The 19,267-nt window shown below is 35.9% G+C and overlaps 1 protein-coding gene and 1 long non-coding RNA gene across 3 annotated transcripts; one reads left to right on the top strand and one right to left on the bottom strand.

The window, feature by feature from the left end:
* The first annotated feature begins 2,777 nt into the window (after positions 1-2,777).
* Positions 2,778-11,542, top strand: LOC107819423 (uncharacterized). Of its 2 annotated transcripts, XR_001655713.2 has the most exons (3): positions 2,832-3,538; positions 10,034-10,121; positions 11,172-11,542. It is a non-coding gene; the product is annotated as an uncharacterized LOC107819423 (long non-coding RNA). The 2 variants fall into 2 exon arrangements; XR_012698041.1 differs by lacking the exon at positions 10,034-10,121 and having other exon boundaries at positions 2,778-3,538.
* A 2,567-nt stretch (positions 11,543-14,109) lies between these two features.
* LOC107819424 (methylesterase 17) lies at positions 14,110-16,720 on the bottom strand. The gene is made up of 4 exons (XM_016645530.2): positions 16,266-16,720; positions 15,981-16,121; positions 14,909-15,052; positions 14,110-14,783 (listed from the first exon to the last, which is right to left on the bottom strand). The coding sequence occupies exons 1-4, from the start codon at positions 16,539-16,541 to the stop codon at positions 14,502-14,504; spliced, it is 843 nt and encodes a 280-aa protein (XP_016501016.1). The 5' UTR covers positions 16,542-16,720; the 3' UTR covers positions 14,110-14,501.
* Between the last annotated feature and the right edge of the window lie 2,547 nt (positions 16,721-19,267).

Raw genomic sequence — 19,267 nt, 5'->3', positions numbered from 1 at the left:
GTTGCTAGCTTTTTTAAAATTAATTATGAAATTGCCACTGAATTCGTATTAAAAAGTCTGCACTATTTCCAAATATTGAAACAAGCATATCTCCTTCAATATAAGGTCAAATGGAGTAATTCAAGAGCCTAACTTGACTAGTATTTCACAAAGAATCCAATGGAGGCATTAAAAATAAGTTTCGAGATCATCTGGCACAAGAAACAAGGCAGAACGATATTAAATTAAGGTTTTAGTTTTTTTATCATATTTTGAGATTTGGGGCTCAGATTGAGATGATTCTGTAAGCAATTTTTATCACACAGATTGGGGTAAGTATTCTACACTCGGTTTTGGTTATATTTCGTGAATCTATCTTTATTTTGGCAATTGGTTGATGAAATTTAAAGAGGAAATTGAGGATTTTTGTCTAAAATTTCATAAAGTAAATTTTCGAGTTTTGAACACCGATTTGGAGTAGGAATTGAATGAAACTAGTATTGGACTCGTAATTGAATGGGTTGTCGAATTTTATAAGTTTCATCGGGTTCTGAGGCGCAAGCTCGGGTTTGACTTTTTGGCCGATTTTGGGCTTTTGAGTAAAGATTCGACGTTTATCAATTGAAATTATTTCCTTAGGCATTATTTGATGTTCTTGAGTTGCTTTTGGATAGTTTCGAGCCGTTTGGAGGTTGGTACATGCGGGACGGCATTTTTGGAGTATCGTTTGGCTTGCTCGGTATTGGATTCGGCTTGTTCGAGGTTAGTAACACTTCTAAACTTGGTGCTGAGGGTATGAAACCCCGAATTACGTGTTATGTGTTTGGTGTTGGGGTGACGCACATGCTAAGTGACAGGCGTGTGGGCGTGCACCATGTGAACTGTGACTCCATTATTTCTGTGGTACTGTGTAGTTGCCTGATCTTATCTGTAACCATGTAATCTCTACGTACTAGAGCTATTGAGCTGTGATCCATGTTAGAAATTATGTCTAGGCTACATGCTTATTCTGTTGGGACCCACTGAGATCATTTCTGCTGTTGAGTTATTTGCTTACATTGCAATTGCATACTCAGTCGTACGCATTCATATGCATATCATATCTTAGTCTCTGTTACCATTTATTGATACATCACATCATTATTTTTGGGCTAATTTTATGACATTGTGAGCCCGAGAGACTGAAGATATTGATGACTGAGCGAGGTCGGGGGCCTGATTGTGAGGATATTAATTTATGATGGGAGCGGGCTACACGCCGCATTAGATGTTATTGATTTACGCCATGATTGTCTTATTATAGTGCTTGGGCTGAAGGAGCCCCTCCGGAGTCTGTACACACCCCCAGTGAGCGCAGGTACCTACTGAGTGCGAGTGCCGAGAGCAAGTGCCGAGTGATTGGAAGGACTGAGTGACTTTGAGGACTGAGTGACTGCGAGAATTGAGTGACTGGGAGGACTGAGTGACTAGGAGGACTGAGTGAATTGATACTCTGAGAGTATGGATATGATTTTATCACTGAGCTGCATCGCATTCGACATGCACACTTGACATACATGCATATAGATGCGTTTTCCTCATGTTGTACGGTATCATGTCATTCATGACTTTTCATACACATTGACATGTAGGCGTAGAGATGTATTTTCCTCATGCCATTTGATAATAAAACATCTTTTTGTTGTTGAAACGGTTTGGAAAAAATCACAATTTTACAAACCTACTCATATTTTGGTGATTTCGGTAAAAAGAAATTGGGTTTTCACTGATATACTTGAAAAATATGCCTATTTTTTCGGAACTGTGAACGAACTGAGCATCTTATATCTGAGTATTTTTCTTGTACCATTCTTATTATTTTGTTATGAACTGTTGTTGGCTATTGGTGTTGGACTCCGACCTTTGTTCCAGCTCGTCACTACTTTCAACCTAAGTTTAGGCTTGTTACTTATTGAGTACAGGGGGTCGGTTGTACTCATACTACACTTTTACACCTTGCGTGCAGATTTGGATGCTGACGTTGCTTTGCATGATGGGAGCTAGCATTGAAGACGTACCTGCATTTCGGTTATAGCTGCCTCTTGTTCATGGTAACTCTAGACTTATGAAAAATCTATTTATGTATTATTCGGACAGATGAGGTATTTATTCAATACTAGCTTTGTAAACTCTAAATCTTAGAAGCTCATGATTTGTACTACCAGTACTTGAGAAATTTTTGTATAAAAGCAATTATATTATAATTTCTTTTCTTGATAAATCTCATTAATTTGGATAGTTGTTAATTGGCTTACCTAGCGGGTTGGGTTAGATGCCATCACGATTGTGAGCACTTAATTTTTTACTATATTTAAATTTTTCATCACTTTTTAGTATGTAAATATGTGCAAAGTTTAATCTTGATTTTTAGCCTTTATTTCACTTTTTAGTAGATTTATTTAATAAAATTAAAAACTACAAAAAGAGTTACATTTTTAAGAGTATTAGTTTTATTTTCATTCACAAAGAAAGAAAAGTTTCCAAAAATATAGTTTAATACAATTTTTAAGTTAGAGGTTTGAGTGTAGTAATTTTACTTGCTTTATTTACTTATTTAATAGGAGTAGATTATTTTGCTTATTTATTATCAAGAAAGAAAATACTAAAAAAAAAAAAACAATTATAATTGATCACTTGTAAAAGATTCTTCCTAACAAATTCCCACTTTTCTCGGTAGCTTCTCACATAACCTACTATCAATCTCTCTCATTCACGTTTTATTCCATAAAAGTTTACACATGTGCACTGAGTTTCTGATTTTCATTTTTTTTTTTACTTTTTACATATGATTCATCCTCATCCCACAATCACAGCTCTCTCACGGGAGGATAGGGAAAAATACATAACACCTGTATCTTGCTCTCCAAGATTTTTTGGGGTCATTCTTATCCATATACACACATACACATCAGACACACACCAGGGATCCTTCCTACTCATTTTCCTCTCCGTTACCAATATATAAGCACACACCCAGTTCATTATAGGGGGGACGAGAGAAAACGAGAGAGAAAGGGGGCGCATTATGAGTAAAAATTGTCAGTAGCAGCCAAGACTCTCCTTTCTTCTCCAACTTAGCGTGGCCATGAAAACTAGTAAAAACCTCCCATAACTCCAGCATCTATCTTCCATGAAAACACCAATTCCCACCATGAAACTCCATAGAGCTGACCATCACTGTCCACCCCCAAACTCCGGTTGAAAAACAGCTTCAAACACAACTAGATCTCTAGCAAAACAACCCCCCAAAACCAGCCACTAAATAGCCACAAAACAATTCGTTTGAGTTTAAGTTCGAGACTTCCTTGTTCGAGGTTGTCGTCGTCAAATTTTCCTGTCAGTTGAGTCTTCCGTTGGTTCCCAGGCGAGGTTTCGTCATTGGCAAGGTCCCCGATCTGAGATCAGTGAGGGTTCCCGGCGAGGTTCTTTTTGGCTTCGAGTCAGAGTTTCCCTCTTTTCTGCTTTTGGATAATCGACATGATTTTCTGTACGTTGGCTTGGAGTTTTCTGCTAATATAAGGTCCCCTTTCTCTTCTTTAACATGCTTCTTAGTTCCATGATATTTGCTACAGTTTTATTTGCCGAATGAAAGTTAGATGATATTCTTGCTAAAACTTGATTACTATAGTATGTCTAAGTCACGTATCTATCTAAGAATTTTCATGGGTTAGATGTATATTTTTAGTTTTTATGAGTTTGAAAGTCATGTGTAGAAGTAGGAAGGGCTATTTCCTTTGTTAAAATTGAAATAAAGTAATCTGAAATTTGTTAAAGAGAAGTAGATTTGTGTCTGCTAACAGAGGTTGAAATAAGGTGTGGGTTTAGTGAAAATGACAGCCGTTGGGATAATTTTGAACTTAAAAGGATCTGGGCTAAAATTCATGAGTCCAAAACGTTCTTCTCCATTTTTTGTGTTGCATATTTCCAAATAACCGAATCATACCATTTCTTCCCACAATAATTTTCATAACTCTTAGAACTGTCGCAAATAATCTCAAACTTAGGAAACTAATCAATTTACAAACACTCGTAAGATGCTTTAGGCGCGTTCTAATCTATTATCGTATTTGTGTACACGTTCGTGTGACATAATTATGATTCCAAAAAATAAAAAAAGGTACGCGTTCGCGTGACTTTAGCTAAAAACAATCTTCATAATTAATAAAGCGTGATTAATTGTGTAGACGTACGCGTGACATGATTTTAGCGCACTAAATAAAGCGGATTCACACACATGTGGTTCCGTTTCACAGATTAAATCCATTACGCCATAATTAAAAGCGGTAAAAAGGTAAATGTACATAGGTTCTAAAATAAGTAATTAAACAAATTAATTAAGCTAGGTATGATTAAAGCGACCGTGCTAAAACCACGGAATCCGAGAATGCCTAACACCTTCTCCTAGGTTAACAGAATTCCTTACCCGGTCTTCTGATTTTCGCAGACTTTAAACATAGTCAAATTTCCTCGATTTGGAATTTTAAAATAAATCAGTGACTTGAGACACCATAATAATTATTTCAAGTGGCGACTCTAATTAATTAAATAATCTCATTTCGAATAATGTCACTTTAATTGGAAAAACTCCCTATCCCCTCGGAAAAAAGGAGGTGTGACAACGACTAGTTGGATTTTGGGTCATGACAAGTTGATATCAGAGCTCTAGGTTTGTAAGTTCTATAAGTCATGAGCAAGTGTCTAGTAGAGTCTTGAGGATCGGTATGATGACGTCCACACCTATCTTCGAGAGGCTACAGGGCATTTAGGATAAATTTTTCATCTTTCTTTCCTTATCGTACGGCATTGATTCAGCTTGAAGCGTAACTCTTTGAATTCCTTCCATGCACTCGTATGCGCATGTGAGCGCTCGGTATCAGCTGTGCATCAACGGCTTGTGATTTCATGGATGAGGTACGAGAGGTAATTTTGGTGTGCTGGTGATGGGCCAGTATGGAGGACTTGAGGCCGGGTTTTGACTGTAGCTTGAGCACGGGGATTTCGGTTGTGTGAGCATGTGCTTTTGAACTTATAAGTCTGGTAGTGTCCCTATTAGTGAAATTTGTGGCTCGATGAGTGGTTGGATGGCTAAATGATGAGTATGATATGACTGCGGGATGTGTTAAGATGAATTAAATGTGACGAGAAGAGTTTGCTTGAGATATAAAAAGGACTATTGGGTGCTTGATTTCTGTCTTGATGTGACGTATAGTCTCGAGTTATGAGTGTATTCGAGGATCTTTCATGTTATTTAAATGTGGAATGAATTAGGTTCTCATGCCTTGTTGGTGAGTTCAGACTCAGGAAGATTAAGTGATTGCATAGTAGTTGTGCCTGTGAAAGGGTATAAAGAGATGTCAGTTTGAGGCTAAGCAGGTGGGTTGTAACCTACGAGATAATCTACGGATGTGTGATTTTTATGATGTTGTGTGGAGGCTTGTTTTTCTGACAATGGGTTATATTTGTGCGATTTGAGTTTGGATGAGTTGTAATAGTTGACCTGACCGTCACGAGGATGAATGCAAGATTTGCAGATGATTTGAGGTATTAGATGGATTTTGTTATATGAGCTTATAAAGGATTTAGTTGAATCTCACTGCGGTATTATGGAAGTAATGAGGTATGGTTATTGTAAGTTATCAGATGTTTTATTCCATGGATTTGAGCTAAGTGGGGGAGTCTTCTATTCGACTGGTTGATTGCATAATTATGTATTGTATTGGTTTCGGTTTGAGGTATACTTGTGAATCGGTTATGACTTGCAGAGGTTGAGATCGAGGATGACTCGAGAAAGGGAACTTCTGGATACGGGTTGTATTACACTCTATGGGTATATGGAAATCATGGAATGATTTGAGTTGTTATTCGTGACGGATGTAGTGCGCATGGTATAGGTATTTGCTCGGTTGCATTAAGGCGAGGTTACTTCATTGGGTGTTGTCGTGCTAATGGGGCACAAGTCGTTCGGCCCGTTTGGGCGGTGCAATTGAGATTTGAGTAGAGTGAATGACTCTCGAGGAGGTCCTAATAGATTCAAGATTATATGCAGTAATTGAGAATTTTTTGGATTTGTATATGGTTAAGATCTGAGATTCACATTGGATGGAGCCAGGACTTGCGGTATTTCTGTATCACTATGGATTCTGCATTTCAGTATCAGGAATGTGAAGTTAACGGCTTTAGGTTCACAAAAGGTCTTTTCAGATTGGGTGTCTCGGTTTTGGTACTTTTGGGGTGCTTAAGAAGGAATACAACTGCTTATGGCCTTTAGACCGTGTGGTTTTATGTTAGGAACTCTTGTGGTGAGGTTTGGGTAAGGATCGTGATGTTCTAGCAAGGAGAAGTGTCACCTTGAGGGTAATTCAGAAGGAACTCGGAGAAATGGGACAACTTGGTAGTAGGTTGGATCAGCACGACAATGGATACGATCGGTTCTTTGGGTACTTATGATGTGGTGAGTGTCTACAGGTGTTTGTGGCAATACTGGTTTGGCGACCTGCATAGCTTGGTTGAATGAGGGAGGTTCAGTTCTGGTGGCTTCGTTATGTGCAAATGGGTTCCAAGGAGTTCTCGATGGTTTTTACCACGGTTTGAGATGGATATTTTCTACCGGAGTGAGGAGCATGTTGTGTATTGTGATTTTCTCCTGGATGGGATCAAATAGAAGGTTTTCGAATGACCGGGAATGTATTTTTCTTGTGACTCAGAGTTGATTATGAGATTCTCGTACTTTTCATATGATGGCATGATAGATGCGGTGTGTTGTGTGGGATTGAGATTTGCATGTGCAAGGTCACAGTTAAGTTTTGAAGGGAAGGTCATGAATTCTTAGGTAACATGGACGGTTTCAAATGACTAGATGAATAATATTACTACTTGGAATTGCCTGAGCAGAGTGTACATTTAGAAGACACGCTACATTTTGACCTATGGATGCTTCATTGGTATTGTGGTACTCGTCTGGTTGATCGACTGTTGATGTTCGAATTTTGCTATGTGGCACGGAAGAATTATGAAAGTATTTCTCGTAGAAAGATTATGTATGAAGGATGTATCAGTCACTTGAGTGGTGGAGATGGGATCATATATGGTGATTCTTTTGTATTTTGGTAGTTTGGAGACTGGAGTCTCAGAGGCAGATTGTTCCTTGGTTGCAGACTGTGAAGGTATGGCCAAAGTCAGATATCTAATAGTAGGTGTTATGGTTAGGCCATTGAGGACTTCTGGAGGGTTATTTATCTATCTATGGATGGCCGAATCAATTTGGGGGCCCATTGGTAGGCCAATGAGGATGTGTATTCTACACCGGGTCGGATTTGTTGACTCAGCACGGTTAGTGTTGAGGGGTGAATAATTCGATTAGATTTGAGCTTGTTCAAGTTCTGATATGTTCTATGTGTTACTCATCTATGCTACGAGGGATGGTGATTCATTGATTATATGCACACATGGTGCAGTTCAGTTTGGGCCTTATAGCGGAATTTGAGCGAGATAGGTATTAGGGTGTTGAATGATTGATTGCGCATTGGTTATGTTCTTTATGGACTGTGGTATATAGTGTTATTCGCCTCTTCATGGTTATAGCCAAGCACTTTGTGTACTTGATGTCAAATTGCATGTAGTTATTGATTTTGAGGATTGTGGATTGAGGTATTTTCATATGGACCGATGTTTGGATGGGTCACGCATTGCAGCGGGGCTATGTTGGGATATGATCCTTTGTGTTAGATTCATGTGTCTTAGTCCTACTATGGGTGATGGGGTTCATAGCATTGAGTTGTGGTGGTACTTGTTGAGCTTGCGGGATGGTTCTCTCATTTGAGTCATTTTCCATGATTGAATACATTTGAAATGTTTCTTATTGGTGCACGGATTACACGGTTTATGGCTTTAGGTTGTATTGGTATGGCATGTCAATAGAATGGTTGTGTTGGATGAGATGAGGTCATTGGACCTAGAATGGGTAGTATCAGATTTGATTACAGTATGTATGGAGAAATAATTTTAGAAGTCAGCTTAGAATTTGGCTTTGGGTTCTTCCACGACTTGTTAATATGATAGGTGGTTATGAGTTTCTATATGTTTCTTTCATCATTGGCAGTGTACGAAGGTTCAGAACAAGATTTTAATTGATATGAGGTTTGTTATCGGTGTCGGGTTTATTTTGAACAACTATTGTGATTGGGAATTAGTGCTATGAGTATGCGAGTTGTATGGTATACATGTGATTACATCTTGGGTTATGGTTATGGCTTGATACGGTTTGGTCAGACTTATATAGTGTGTAAATGCGAGATTCGAGTCTTGCAAGGAATTTCAGGTGTTGGGAATTGGGTTCTAAGGCTTATGGTCTAATGTTAAAGTAATGATCTTCAGTTAGGTTGTGTTGTCAGGCTTATATGGATTGGGGTGGTGTGGGATCACCCCCGGGAATGTGCATGGTAAGGTTACATGGCAATTTGATGGCTTTGGAACGACTCTTGGCACGTTCGAGGACGAACATATGTTTAAGTGGGGGAGAATGTAACGATCCAGTCGGTAGTTTTGGGCATTTGCATTCCATTCAGCTATTTGAAGACTTGAGCAGCATCGTATGATGTATTATGACTTGTTTGAATCGTCGGTTTTGATTTTCAGGTTATTCGGAAGAATGATTCTCAACTAAGAAGCTTTAAGTTGGAAGAGTTGGCCAAGTTTGAATTTTGAGTATTTAACCCCGGATCGGAGTTTTGATGGTTCTGTTAGGTTCGGATGGTGATTTTTTACTCGGGCATATATCCGGATTCGCATTTGGATATTTCTAGAAGGTTTCGACACTAATTGGCGAAAGTTGGAAATTTGAAGGTTTGGAATGTTCATAAGTTTGACTTGGAGTTGACTTTGATGATATCAGGTACGGATTGTGGTTTCAAAAATTAAAATAGCTTCGTTATGTCATTTGGGACTTGTGTGCAAAATTTGAGTTCATTCCGAGTTGATTTGATAAGGTTCGGCACGAGTTTTGGAAGTTGAAAGATTCAAAGTTCATTAAGTTCGATTTGAGGTGCGATTCATAGTTTTGATAATGTTAAGCGTGATTTGACGCCTCGAGTAAGCCCGTGTTATGTTATGGGACTTGTTGGTATGTTCGGACGAGGTCCCGAGGGGCTCGGATGAGTTTCTGATATGTTTGGATTGTGTTGCGCTCGTTTTTGATGTTTCGACGTCGTTTCTTCAGCATAAATGGTACCACATTAAGCAAATGAGCTCCAATATCTGTTTTGATTGAAGCATTAGATTCGTATCGTAATTTTGGAATCATAGAAACTGGAATCATCAACTTCGACATCATAAGAGAAATTTATGGTCATTTTACTAAGAATTGGGTTGCTAGATTTTTCAAATTAATTACAAATTTGCCACTGAATTCGTATTTAAAAATTTGCATTATTTCCAAATATTGAAACCAATATATCTCCTCCAATATAAGGTCAAATGGAGTAATTCAAGAGCCTAACTTGACTAGAATTTCTTAAGGAATCCATTTGAGGCATTAAAAGGAAGTTTCGGGATTATTTGTCATAAGAAACGAGGCAGAACAGTATTAAATCGAGGGTTTGGTTCTTCATATTTTGAGATTTGGGGCTCGTATTGAGGTGATTCTTGAAGTAATTTTCATCACACAGATTGGGGTAAATGTTCTATACTCGGTTTTGATTATATTTTGCGAATCTATCTTCATTTTGGTAATTGGTTGATGAATTTTAAAGAGGAAATTGGGTTTTTTTTTGTCTAAAATTTCATAGATCGAATTTTTGAGTTTTGAATACCGATTTGGAGTCGGAATTGAATGAAACTAGTATGGTTGGACTCGTAATTGAATGAGTTATCGAATTTTATAAGTTTTGTCTAGTTCTGAGATGTGGACCCGGGTTTGACTTTTTGGCCGATTTTGGGCTTTTGAGTAAAGATTCGACCTTTATCAATTGGAATTGTTTTCCTAGGCATTATTTGATATTCTTGAGTTGCTTTTGGCTAGTTTCGAACCGTTCGGAGATCGGTACACGCGGGATGGTATTTTGGGAGTATCGTTTGGCTTGCTCAATATTGGATTCGGCTTGTTCGAGGTAAGGAACACTTCTAAACTTGGTGCTGAGGTTATGAAATCCTGAATTACGTGTTATGTGTTTGATATTGGGGTGACGCACATGCTAGGTGACGGGCGTGTGGGCGTGCACCGTGTGAATTGTGACTCCGTTATTTTTGTGGTACTGTGTTGTTACCTGATCTTATGTGTAACCATGTAATCTCTACGTACTAGAGCTATTGAGTTGTGTTCCATGTTAGAAACCATGTCTAGGCTACATGCTTATTCTGTTGGGACCCACTGAGGTTATTTCTACTGTTGAGTTAGTTGCTTACATTGCAATTATATACTCAATCGTATGCATTCATATGCATATCATATCTCAGTCTCTGTTACTATTTATTGATACATCACATCATTATTTTGGACTGATTTCATGATACTGTGAGCCCGAGAAACTGGAGAGATTGATGATTGAGCGAGGCAGAGAGCCTGATTGTGAGGATATTAATTTATGATGGGAGCGGGCTACACACCGCAGTAAATGTTATTGATTTATACCATGATTGACTTATTATAGCGCTTGGGCTGAAGGAGCACCTCCGGAGTCTGTACACACTCCCAGTGAGCGGAGTACCTATTAAGTGCGAGTGCGAGTGCGAGTGCCGAGAGCGAGTGCCGAGTGATTGGGAGGACTGAGTGAATTGATACTCTGAGAGTATGCATATGATTTTATCACCGAGTTGCATCGCATTCGACATGCACACTTGACATACAGGCATAGAGATGCATTTTCCTCATGTTGTACGGTATCACATCATTCATGACTTCTCATACACATTGATATGTAGGCGTAGAGATGTATTTTCCTCATGCCATTTGAGAATAAAACATCTTTTTGTTGTTGAAACGATTGGAAAAAAATCACAGTTTTACAAACCTACTCATATTTTGATGATTTCGGTAAAAGAATTGGGTTTTCACTGATGTACTTGAAAAGCATGCCTATTTTTTCGGAACTGTGAACGAGTTGAGCATCTTATATCTGAGTACTTTTCTTGTACCATTCTTATTATTTTGTTATGAACAGTTATTGGCTATTGGTGTTGGACTCCCACCTTTGTTCCAGCTCGTCACTACTTTCAACCTAAGGTTAGGCTTGTTACTTATTGAGTACATGGGGTCGGTTGTACTCATACTACACTTCTGCAGCTTGAGTGCAAATTTGGATGCTGACGTTGATGTGCATGACGGGAGCTAGCATTGAAGACGTACCTGCATTCTGTTATAGCTGCCTCTTGTTCATGGTAGCTCTAGACTTACGAAAAATCTGTTTATGTATTATTCGGACAGATGATGTATTTATTCTGCACTAGCTTTCTAAACTCTAAATCTTAGAAGCTCATGATTTGTACTACCAGCCCTTGGAAAATTTTTGTATAAAAGCAATTGTATTATCAATTCTTTTCTTGATAAATCTCATTAATTTGGATAGTTGTTAATTGGCTTATCTAGCGGTTTGGGTTAGGTGTCATCACGACTAGTTGGATTTTGGGTCGTGACAACTACTATGTAAAATATTTTACAATAATATTAAAGCACTAATATTTTATCATACTAATATTTTATTATGCTAATATACTATTTTCATATAATATATGCCATAAAAAGAAGTTAAAAAAAAAAAGAAAAAAAAAGATATATTATGAAGTAGTATATATAGAGGGAAAAAAGTAAAAGGTATTCATTTGAACAAGAGAAAAAAAAATAGGATCAAATTAAGTAGAAAAAAGAAATAAAAAATATAATTTGGTGAAAAAATAAATGGAATGAAATTAAAGCGAAAAAAATATAATTTGAAGAAAATTGAATGAAATTAGAAGAGGCGAAAAAAGAAAGAAAAAAATAAAAAGAATAGAGAGAAAAAGGAGAAAAAAAGAAGGAAATAGAAAAGAAAGGAAACAAAGGGAGGATGAAAAAGATTTTAAAAAAATAGGAAAAAATAGGGAGAAAATATGGATCATGTGGTTTATGTAGGAGAATTAAAATAGCCACAATGATAATTACTTAATGGCTAGGATTCTTAAAGGATTATTTTTATTTAGACAAAGAACGGTTTAAAAATTAGAAAATTTAGAGAAATTTCCAATAGTAGATGTAAATGTTCGTAATTACCGATAAATAATATGACATTTAAAGTAAGGTCATATTTTTTTGTCATTTGTATCAAAAATGTTTTTACAACATTTGATATAAGTGTCGTATTTTTACTACATTTTGCATCAAATGTCGTTGTTTTTATGATATTTTGTACCAAATGTCGTCCTTTTTACGATATTTTGTATCAAATGTCTAGTCTTTACGATATTTTGTAGTAAATATCGTACTTTTTACGATATTTCTTCAACAATGTCATTGTTCTGATGACATTTTATATCAAATGTCATTGTTTTTATGATATTTCGTATTAAATGTCATTTGTTTTACGACATTTAGTATCAAATGTCATTTGTTTTACGACATTTAGTATCAAATGTCATTGTTTCTACGACAATTTATATCAAATGTCGTAGTCTTTACGATATTTTATCATAAATGTCAAAAAATTCTTTTTTTCCGATATTTATATCAATAGTTACTAAATAAATATCGTCGTATCCTCAATTTCTCGTAGTGAGAGCAAGAATAAGTTTTTATAGGTATATCCCAACAATCATTCGTGTTTGGGCCTTTTGAATTTCCTGTGATAGATCCTAACTCAGCGTTGAATGGCCTAATGTATTACACCAGAGTACAATTTTACCAAAAAAGAAGTAGAAATTACCCAATTTAGCCTTTCAGATAAAGAATGCTACCAAAATTAATCAATTCACAAAATACTATCAATATTAGTCAAATATTAGCAATATTAGCCCATTAACTTTTCGTATATTTCTTCCTCTTTAGTCTATCTAGGAAGAAAAAGCAAATGCAAACCATAAGCAATACTAGATAAATAAAAATTGATCATTTCGTTGCTTAAGCGTCTAATAATTGCTTCGACATGACATTTTACACCACTGACTAGTAAAATCTTAAAATACAAATGGAAATTTTCAAATCCAAAAACTTGCAACTAATCTAGAACTAAAATCATGGGTACCATAGTTAAAAGAAAAGAAAAAAAAATGATTTGTTATATGCTTCGTGACAGAAACTAAAGAATGGTATTCCTCATTTGTATTTGCAATGCCTTGTTCTATCTTTTCTCATACAATAGCTAAGCAAAATAATAAGAAATGTAATGAAGATGAGCATTGAAAATCATTGAAGCTTGCTTACACTTGAGAAAAAGAGTTCGGATTTTTAAAATTAGAATTTATTTAATGTAAGTGTTGTTGGAAATGATGGGATACATCTCAAGGAGTTGGAATGTATCAAATGTATATTCCTGGTGTATCCCATATATATTCATGTATACATGTGTGTGAGATACATGTTAGATACATGTGCCATACATAAAATTATAAAATCGATTTCAACTACGAATTTTGACTCCAAACCAGTTCAATCACCTCCAATCTTCCTCAAATTTTGTATATTACCTCATCTATATATTTTTAATGAGTTCCAGCCATGCCCATTGAAAAAAAAAATAGGGTTTTTTTGATGTTGTATATCATTGATAACGAATTTTGACTCCAAACTAATCCAAGTCACCTTCATTTTTCCTCGAAATTTGTATATTGCCTCATTTATGTGTTTTTAACTAATTCCACCTATACCCATTGAAAAAATCCTTTTAGGCCTAAGTTTTTTGAATGTTTCGTTGGGGAGGAGGGGAAACTAAATGATGGCCCGTGCAGGTTTCAAACATGCGACATTCGCATTATTAGCATGACGCTCTAACCAACTGAGCTAATGGGCCTTGCTAATGTATAAACGGTGAAGTAATATAATAAGCATTTTCCTACAGCATTATTGTAGTTTTACCGTTACCGGATAAAATAGGTCATTTACTACGTGTAGCTAACAGAATCCATGCTTGCTATAGAAATTTTGTCTTTAAAATGACATGATATTGTCAATTTTTTACACTGACCATATATATAAGTTATATCATTAGAAATATAGTCTAAGACAAATTTAGTAGCTGAAATCACCTTTACACTATTATTTGATACAGTTTGGTAACTAATGTTTGTGACTAGGTGAAAATACAGTAAATAGTAATCCTAGTACATTTAACTTGCGCACTTTCCTGGAATTTGGCTTAACAACACATGTTTATCATTGTATATATCCAAGTAATAACCACATTGACACTTCAGAGTCACCATATGCTGCAATATTTATTGTCTTTCACTTGTTCAATTCTATACTTAGGGACTAGACAATAAATCCCACAGTATACTATGTACATGTTGGATATGAGACTATCTCAATCACTGCACCCAAGTGAAGCAGCAGCCTTAATAATCAAGCCAAATAGCAGGAATGGAGCAGAGAAGAAAGGACTGTGATCACTTTCCAAAGTGTACACATTCTGTGGAGGCCATTTTTTGATCATAGCATCTTGCTGCTCTGGCTTCACAACTCGATCATACGCTGTTCTAATGTATATTCGAGGCACTTTCTCGGCGCCTTCCCCTTCTTTAAACTGAGCACTTTTTAATGCTTGTATCGGTCCAGGACGCAATAACATAGCTGCTAATGTTGAATCCTACAATAACAACAATTACATCTGAATCCCAAACTAGTCCGGAAATTGTTGAATCCTAAAAATCGGGACAATCACTGGATAGGTGAAAGTATGAGGTATTAATGTGAAAAGTTGTACATATATACCTCGAGTGGGCTCATCTGGTAAATGATTTTGCGTTGTAAACTTCTCTTAATGACTGCACTGCTTGGAGGTTGTTCGGGTCCTAATCCAAACCCCATATCATATACATCAATAGGTTCACCAAACTCTGATAAATCTGGGATGCCCTGTTTATAACAAGATTTTAAGGCGTTAATTAATGCATATGATTTGTTAGGTGAAAATTAGGCCTTCGTAATTGCTACAACAAGAGGAAAAAATAAAAGCAACCTTCATCGTTCAACGTCTTAAAGTAGACTAAGAAGGATTTGAAGATTTATCTTCTGCGCGTGCAAATATTTATGGCTTTTATACATATGGAAATATCAACAACTACTACCATCTCAAAAAGAAAGAAAAGAAAAAGAAATAATAAATGCAGTTGGAGGTGTTTACTACAAATTTAAAATATAAAAGAAGACTTTTGATGCAAAGGTATAATGTAGTTGGATGTAAATAGGAGGAGTTTCTAAATACAAAAATATGTCAATTATTTTGGTATGGAGTGTTAAATAAATTGGGACAGATGAATAACTTTCAATGTAGATTCAACATTGATTACTCAAAGTGTTTAAAGAAATTACATATTGAAATACCAGAGTGAGTTGCTATTTACCAATGTGTAAAGACACTTGTTGGCACGACGTCATCATCATATAATGCCACAGAAGCAGCTCAAAGAGCTCTTGCAGGCAGGAAAGGCCAAGGCTTATATAGCTAAAAGAAGAGAGAATAATGCCACAATTAAAGCCTAAATATGAGAGAGAGAAAAACGACAAATAGACAATAAATTTTAGCACGATAGCCTGCATCAAGGCATCAGGGATGACGCAACAAAAATATTTTGACTGCAAATCCTACATGGTTTTACTCTTCAAGACAATATGGGTCTTCTAGCTCAGAAAATCCTTCAATCTCACTGTCTAAAAATCTCCCCCAGCCTTGACCCACCCCACCTATGAGTTAATATTTCAGGTGACTTGATCGATGCAAAAAATATAATTTTATAGATATTGAGACACATGTACCATTTATGATCATCAAGGCTATACTTACATCTTTAACGTCTTGTTCAGTCACAAATCCAGTTCTTAACATGGTCGCTGCAACATACACTGCCAACCTTACTTTCTTTGGGAATTTATGAGTTGCATCCGTGACACTCAGTCCTCCAGCGCTGTGTCCTACCAGAATTACCTATTTTTACCACAGTACATATAAATCATCATGTCCTTCACTCACTAGAATTGCAAAATAAAGTATAAAAATATGCATGTAAGTAAATATTTCGGTGCAGTCAATAAGTCTATTTTATGAACATTTCTGCAACGGAGAACGGACCTGTTCATTTTCAGGCAAAGATGACAAGAAATCAATGAGAGGCTCATTGTAATCATCGAAGGAAAGAAGAGTTGTGGGATCAGCAGGATGAATTCCAGCACCTTTAAGGTCAAGACATGTCACTTTATAGCCGGAAATCTCCATAAGAGACTTGATTTTGTACCAACACCAGCCTCCTCCACTAATTCCATGTACTAAAACAAAGTGGGTTTGTGATAACTCCTCTTTTTCTACCAATTTCATCTTCTCTGTTTCTACAAAGTACTCTTCTCCCATCTCGGATTTGACGGAGATCTAAGGTTGTTTAGGCTATAAGCCAGCTATATATAGTACTTAGCCTCTCCTTGTTTCTCTAATTTCAAAGTGGAGGAAGATTCTAACTTATAGTTGGGACATACAGTATTATTTTGCTCTTTGTCAACACATAGTTGGGATAGTCTCCAATGTCATGATATAATACATTACACTTGTAACAGTCGCCGGTTATACGACTATTATTATTAGATAATTTCAAGGTTGGAGGAGGACAATCCTCTAATATTTTATAATTTAATTTGTTTTGTTTGACATTATAAATTTAAGTTAAAAATTAAAATGCTACGTGTGAACTTTTTACAATACTTTTTTAATGGAGAAATTATCATCAAGATGTTATTTAAAATAAAATGAATAGGCACTTGAGATTATGGAAGAGTGAAGTTTGTTTTTTATCGGATGTCCCTAAGGGACGAAGAGTGGAATTTGTTGCTTAAATAAATATGATATCCAAGGTTTATTTGTAAAATTTGAGATTATGTTGCTAAAATTTAGAACGAAAAGAAACAATGTCATAGGACAGACACCTTCGGTAATGGAGATTTGTCAGTCTATTTAGTAACGAGAATTTGGGGCATGTTTTGCTTCTTGTTTCAACTAATTCATTTTCACAAATCAGGTTTGTCGGCCTTTTGAGATTGATTTGTTTATTCCATAAGCTCTGATTTTGAGGATTTGGTTTATCGATTATAATGATCATATTGCAACCCATACACATATTCTAACTTTGTGCTTTTTTTAATACTAGTTGATGATTAAAACAGTTACTGATTAACAAAGAAGCCAGCAAGCTGTTTCCCCCTAACCTAAAAAATAAGTGCAGGCATTGTACGAAATTTAGCTTAAGTATCAATGATTAGATTAGAATGAGGTCCATGCCTTTTAGGTACTCATTCCATCCAATCTTATATGATAATTTTTCCTTTTCTTTTTATTTGTCTGAAGAAGATTAAAACTTTTATTTTATTTGAAAACTATATGATTTTAATATTTTAATCCTATCTTTACTGTCATGACATTCAGATTCTGGCAAGAAATATAATATGTATTTATTAATGTAGAGAAAATAATCGACATATGAAACTCTTATCATCTCTCATTTTATTGTAATTAGGAGTAATTGTTGCAACCAAAACGTCGCACAGGCAAATCTATGCGATTGACAAGTAATAAAGTGATAAATAGAGTATCGTTTTTACGAGAACTTGTGATTAACTATCAACTAAATCAAACTAAACAATTATTCTATTCCAATAATTTTTTAAAGTATGATTATTAACTATAACTAATCTAGAATCGTAAACTAAGAAATTAAAGGAAACAAAATGGTAAGCTTAGAGACGAATTCAATAAGAGAAAATACTCCACAGCTATGGGTTAGCTTATAATCCTGTTGAGTTTCATACTAAAATTGTCTAATTAATTTATCTGCTTTATTGATTGACAAAGTTAATATTACTCGTAGCATTCTCTCGAAGTAGTACTACTCGCTTATTCAAGCTAACCTAACGCCTATATTTCTATGGAATTAGGATTAACAAGAATGCATTAATAATTCTCCTATAGTAACCAAGCAAGTAGATTAGGTATAAGTATATCCTAACCGCAAATCCGTTTTCGTGGTTCAGGTTCAAAATCTTGCTCTACTCAATCCTATATACAATTTAAAATTCTCACTTTCGAGTTCAATACTAGATTTATAGATAGTATTCATCTGGTAGTCAAACAATCAAATAGTTAAGTGCATGATTGAATAGATAAAGCAATATGATAAAATAATAAGAATGATTCAAGCTTCAAACTACAACGTTCATGTAGCACCCTGCAACGCTAGAACTAATCAACTATGAAACTAAAGGAAGAAAAGAGAAGAAAAACTAGTTGTAAGCTTCCTCCAAGCGTGGGTTGCTTTCTCTGCCTCCACAATAGCGTGATCTCCCCCCAAAAATATGTTAGATATTCTCCAAATTAGGTTTAGAAGACTTTTTATAAGAGTTGGGACCGTATTGGACCGAAAAATCTTGTGTCGGGCTAAATAGGAAAAATTTTGTAATGCAGGGTCCAGGTCAACGCTAGAACTAGTGAAGTTATTGCTAGGTAATTTCTTCTTCTTTTACATCTGTGACGATCCGATAGGTTGTTTTAAGCACTAACCCTTTTTTTATGTTCAGAGACCTCTCATTACTTCATTGGATGTAATGTGGCTTGCGTGCGTGATCCGTGTCATTTTTTCGGAAAGTTTTGATGTGAAATTTTAATGAAAATTTGATTTTTGACTTAAAACGAGGTATGGGTTGACCACGGTAAACGTTTTTGGTAAACGACCTCAGATCGGTGTTTTGACGATTCCGGTAGGTTCATATAATATTTTTGGACTTATATACATGTTTGGTTGGAGTCCCGAACGACCTGAGCGCATTTCGTGCCTTATGTGAAAAATTGGAAAAATGAGTTTCAAAGTTGAAATTTTGAGTTTGATGATCGATTCTTTATATTTGATGTTATTTTGATGATATGAGTTAGCGAGCGAGTTTGTATAATGTTAATACACTTGTGTGAATATTCTGATTGAAGCTCGAGGGGCTCGAGAGAGTTTCAGATATATTTTTGGAAGTTTTGGAATGGCTGAGTATCAGCTGTTGCTGGTGTGGGTTTGCAGATCTCATATTTGTGAGGTCTTGCTTGCA

The sequence above is a fragment of the Nicotiana tabacum genome, chromosome 13 (genome assembly GCF_000715075.1).
Source record: "Nicotiana tabacum cultivar K326 chromosome 13, ASM71507v2, whole genome shotgun sequence".
Classification (NCBI taxonomy): Eukaryota; Viridiplantae; Streptophyta; class Magnoliopsida; order Solanales; family Solanaceae; genus Nicotiana; species Nicotiana tabacum.
This window is presented reverse-complemented; position numbering and strand designations above follow the sequence as displayed.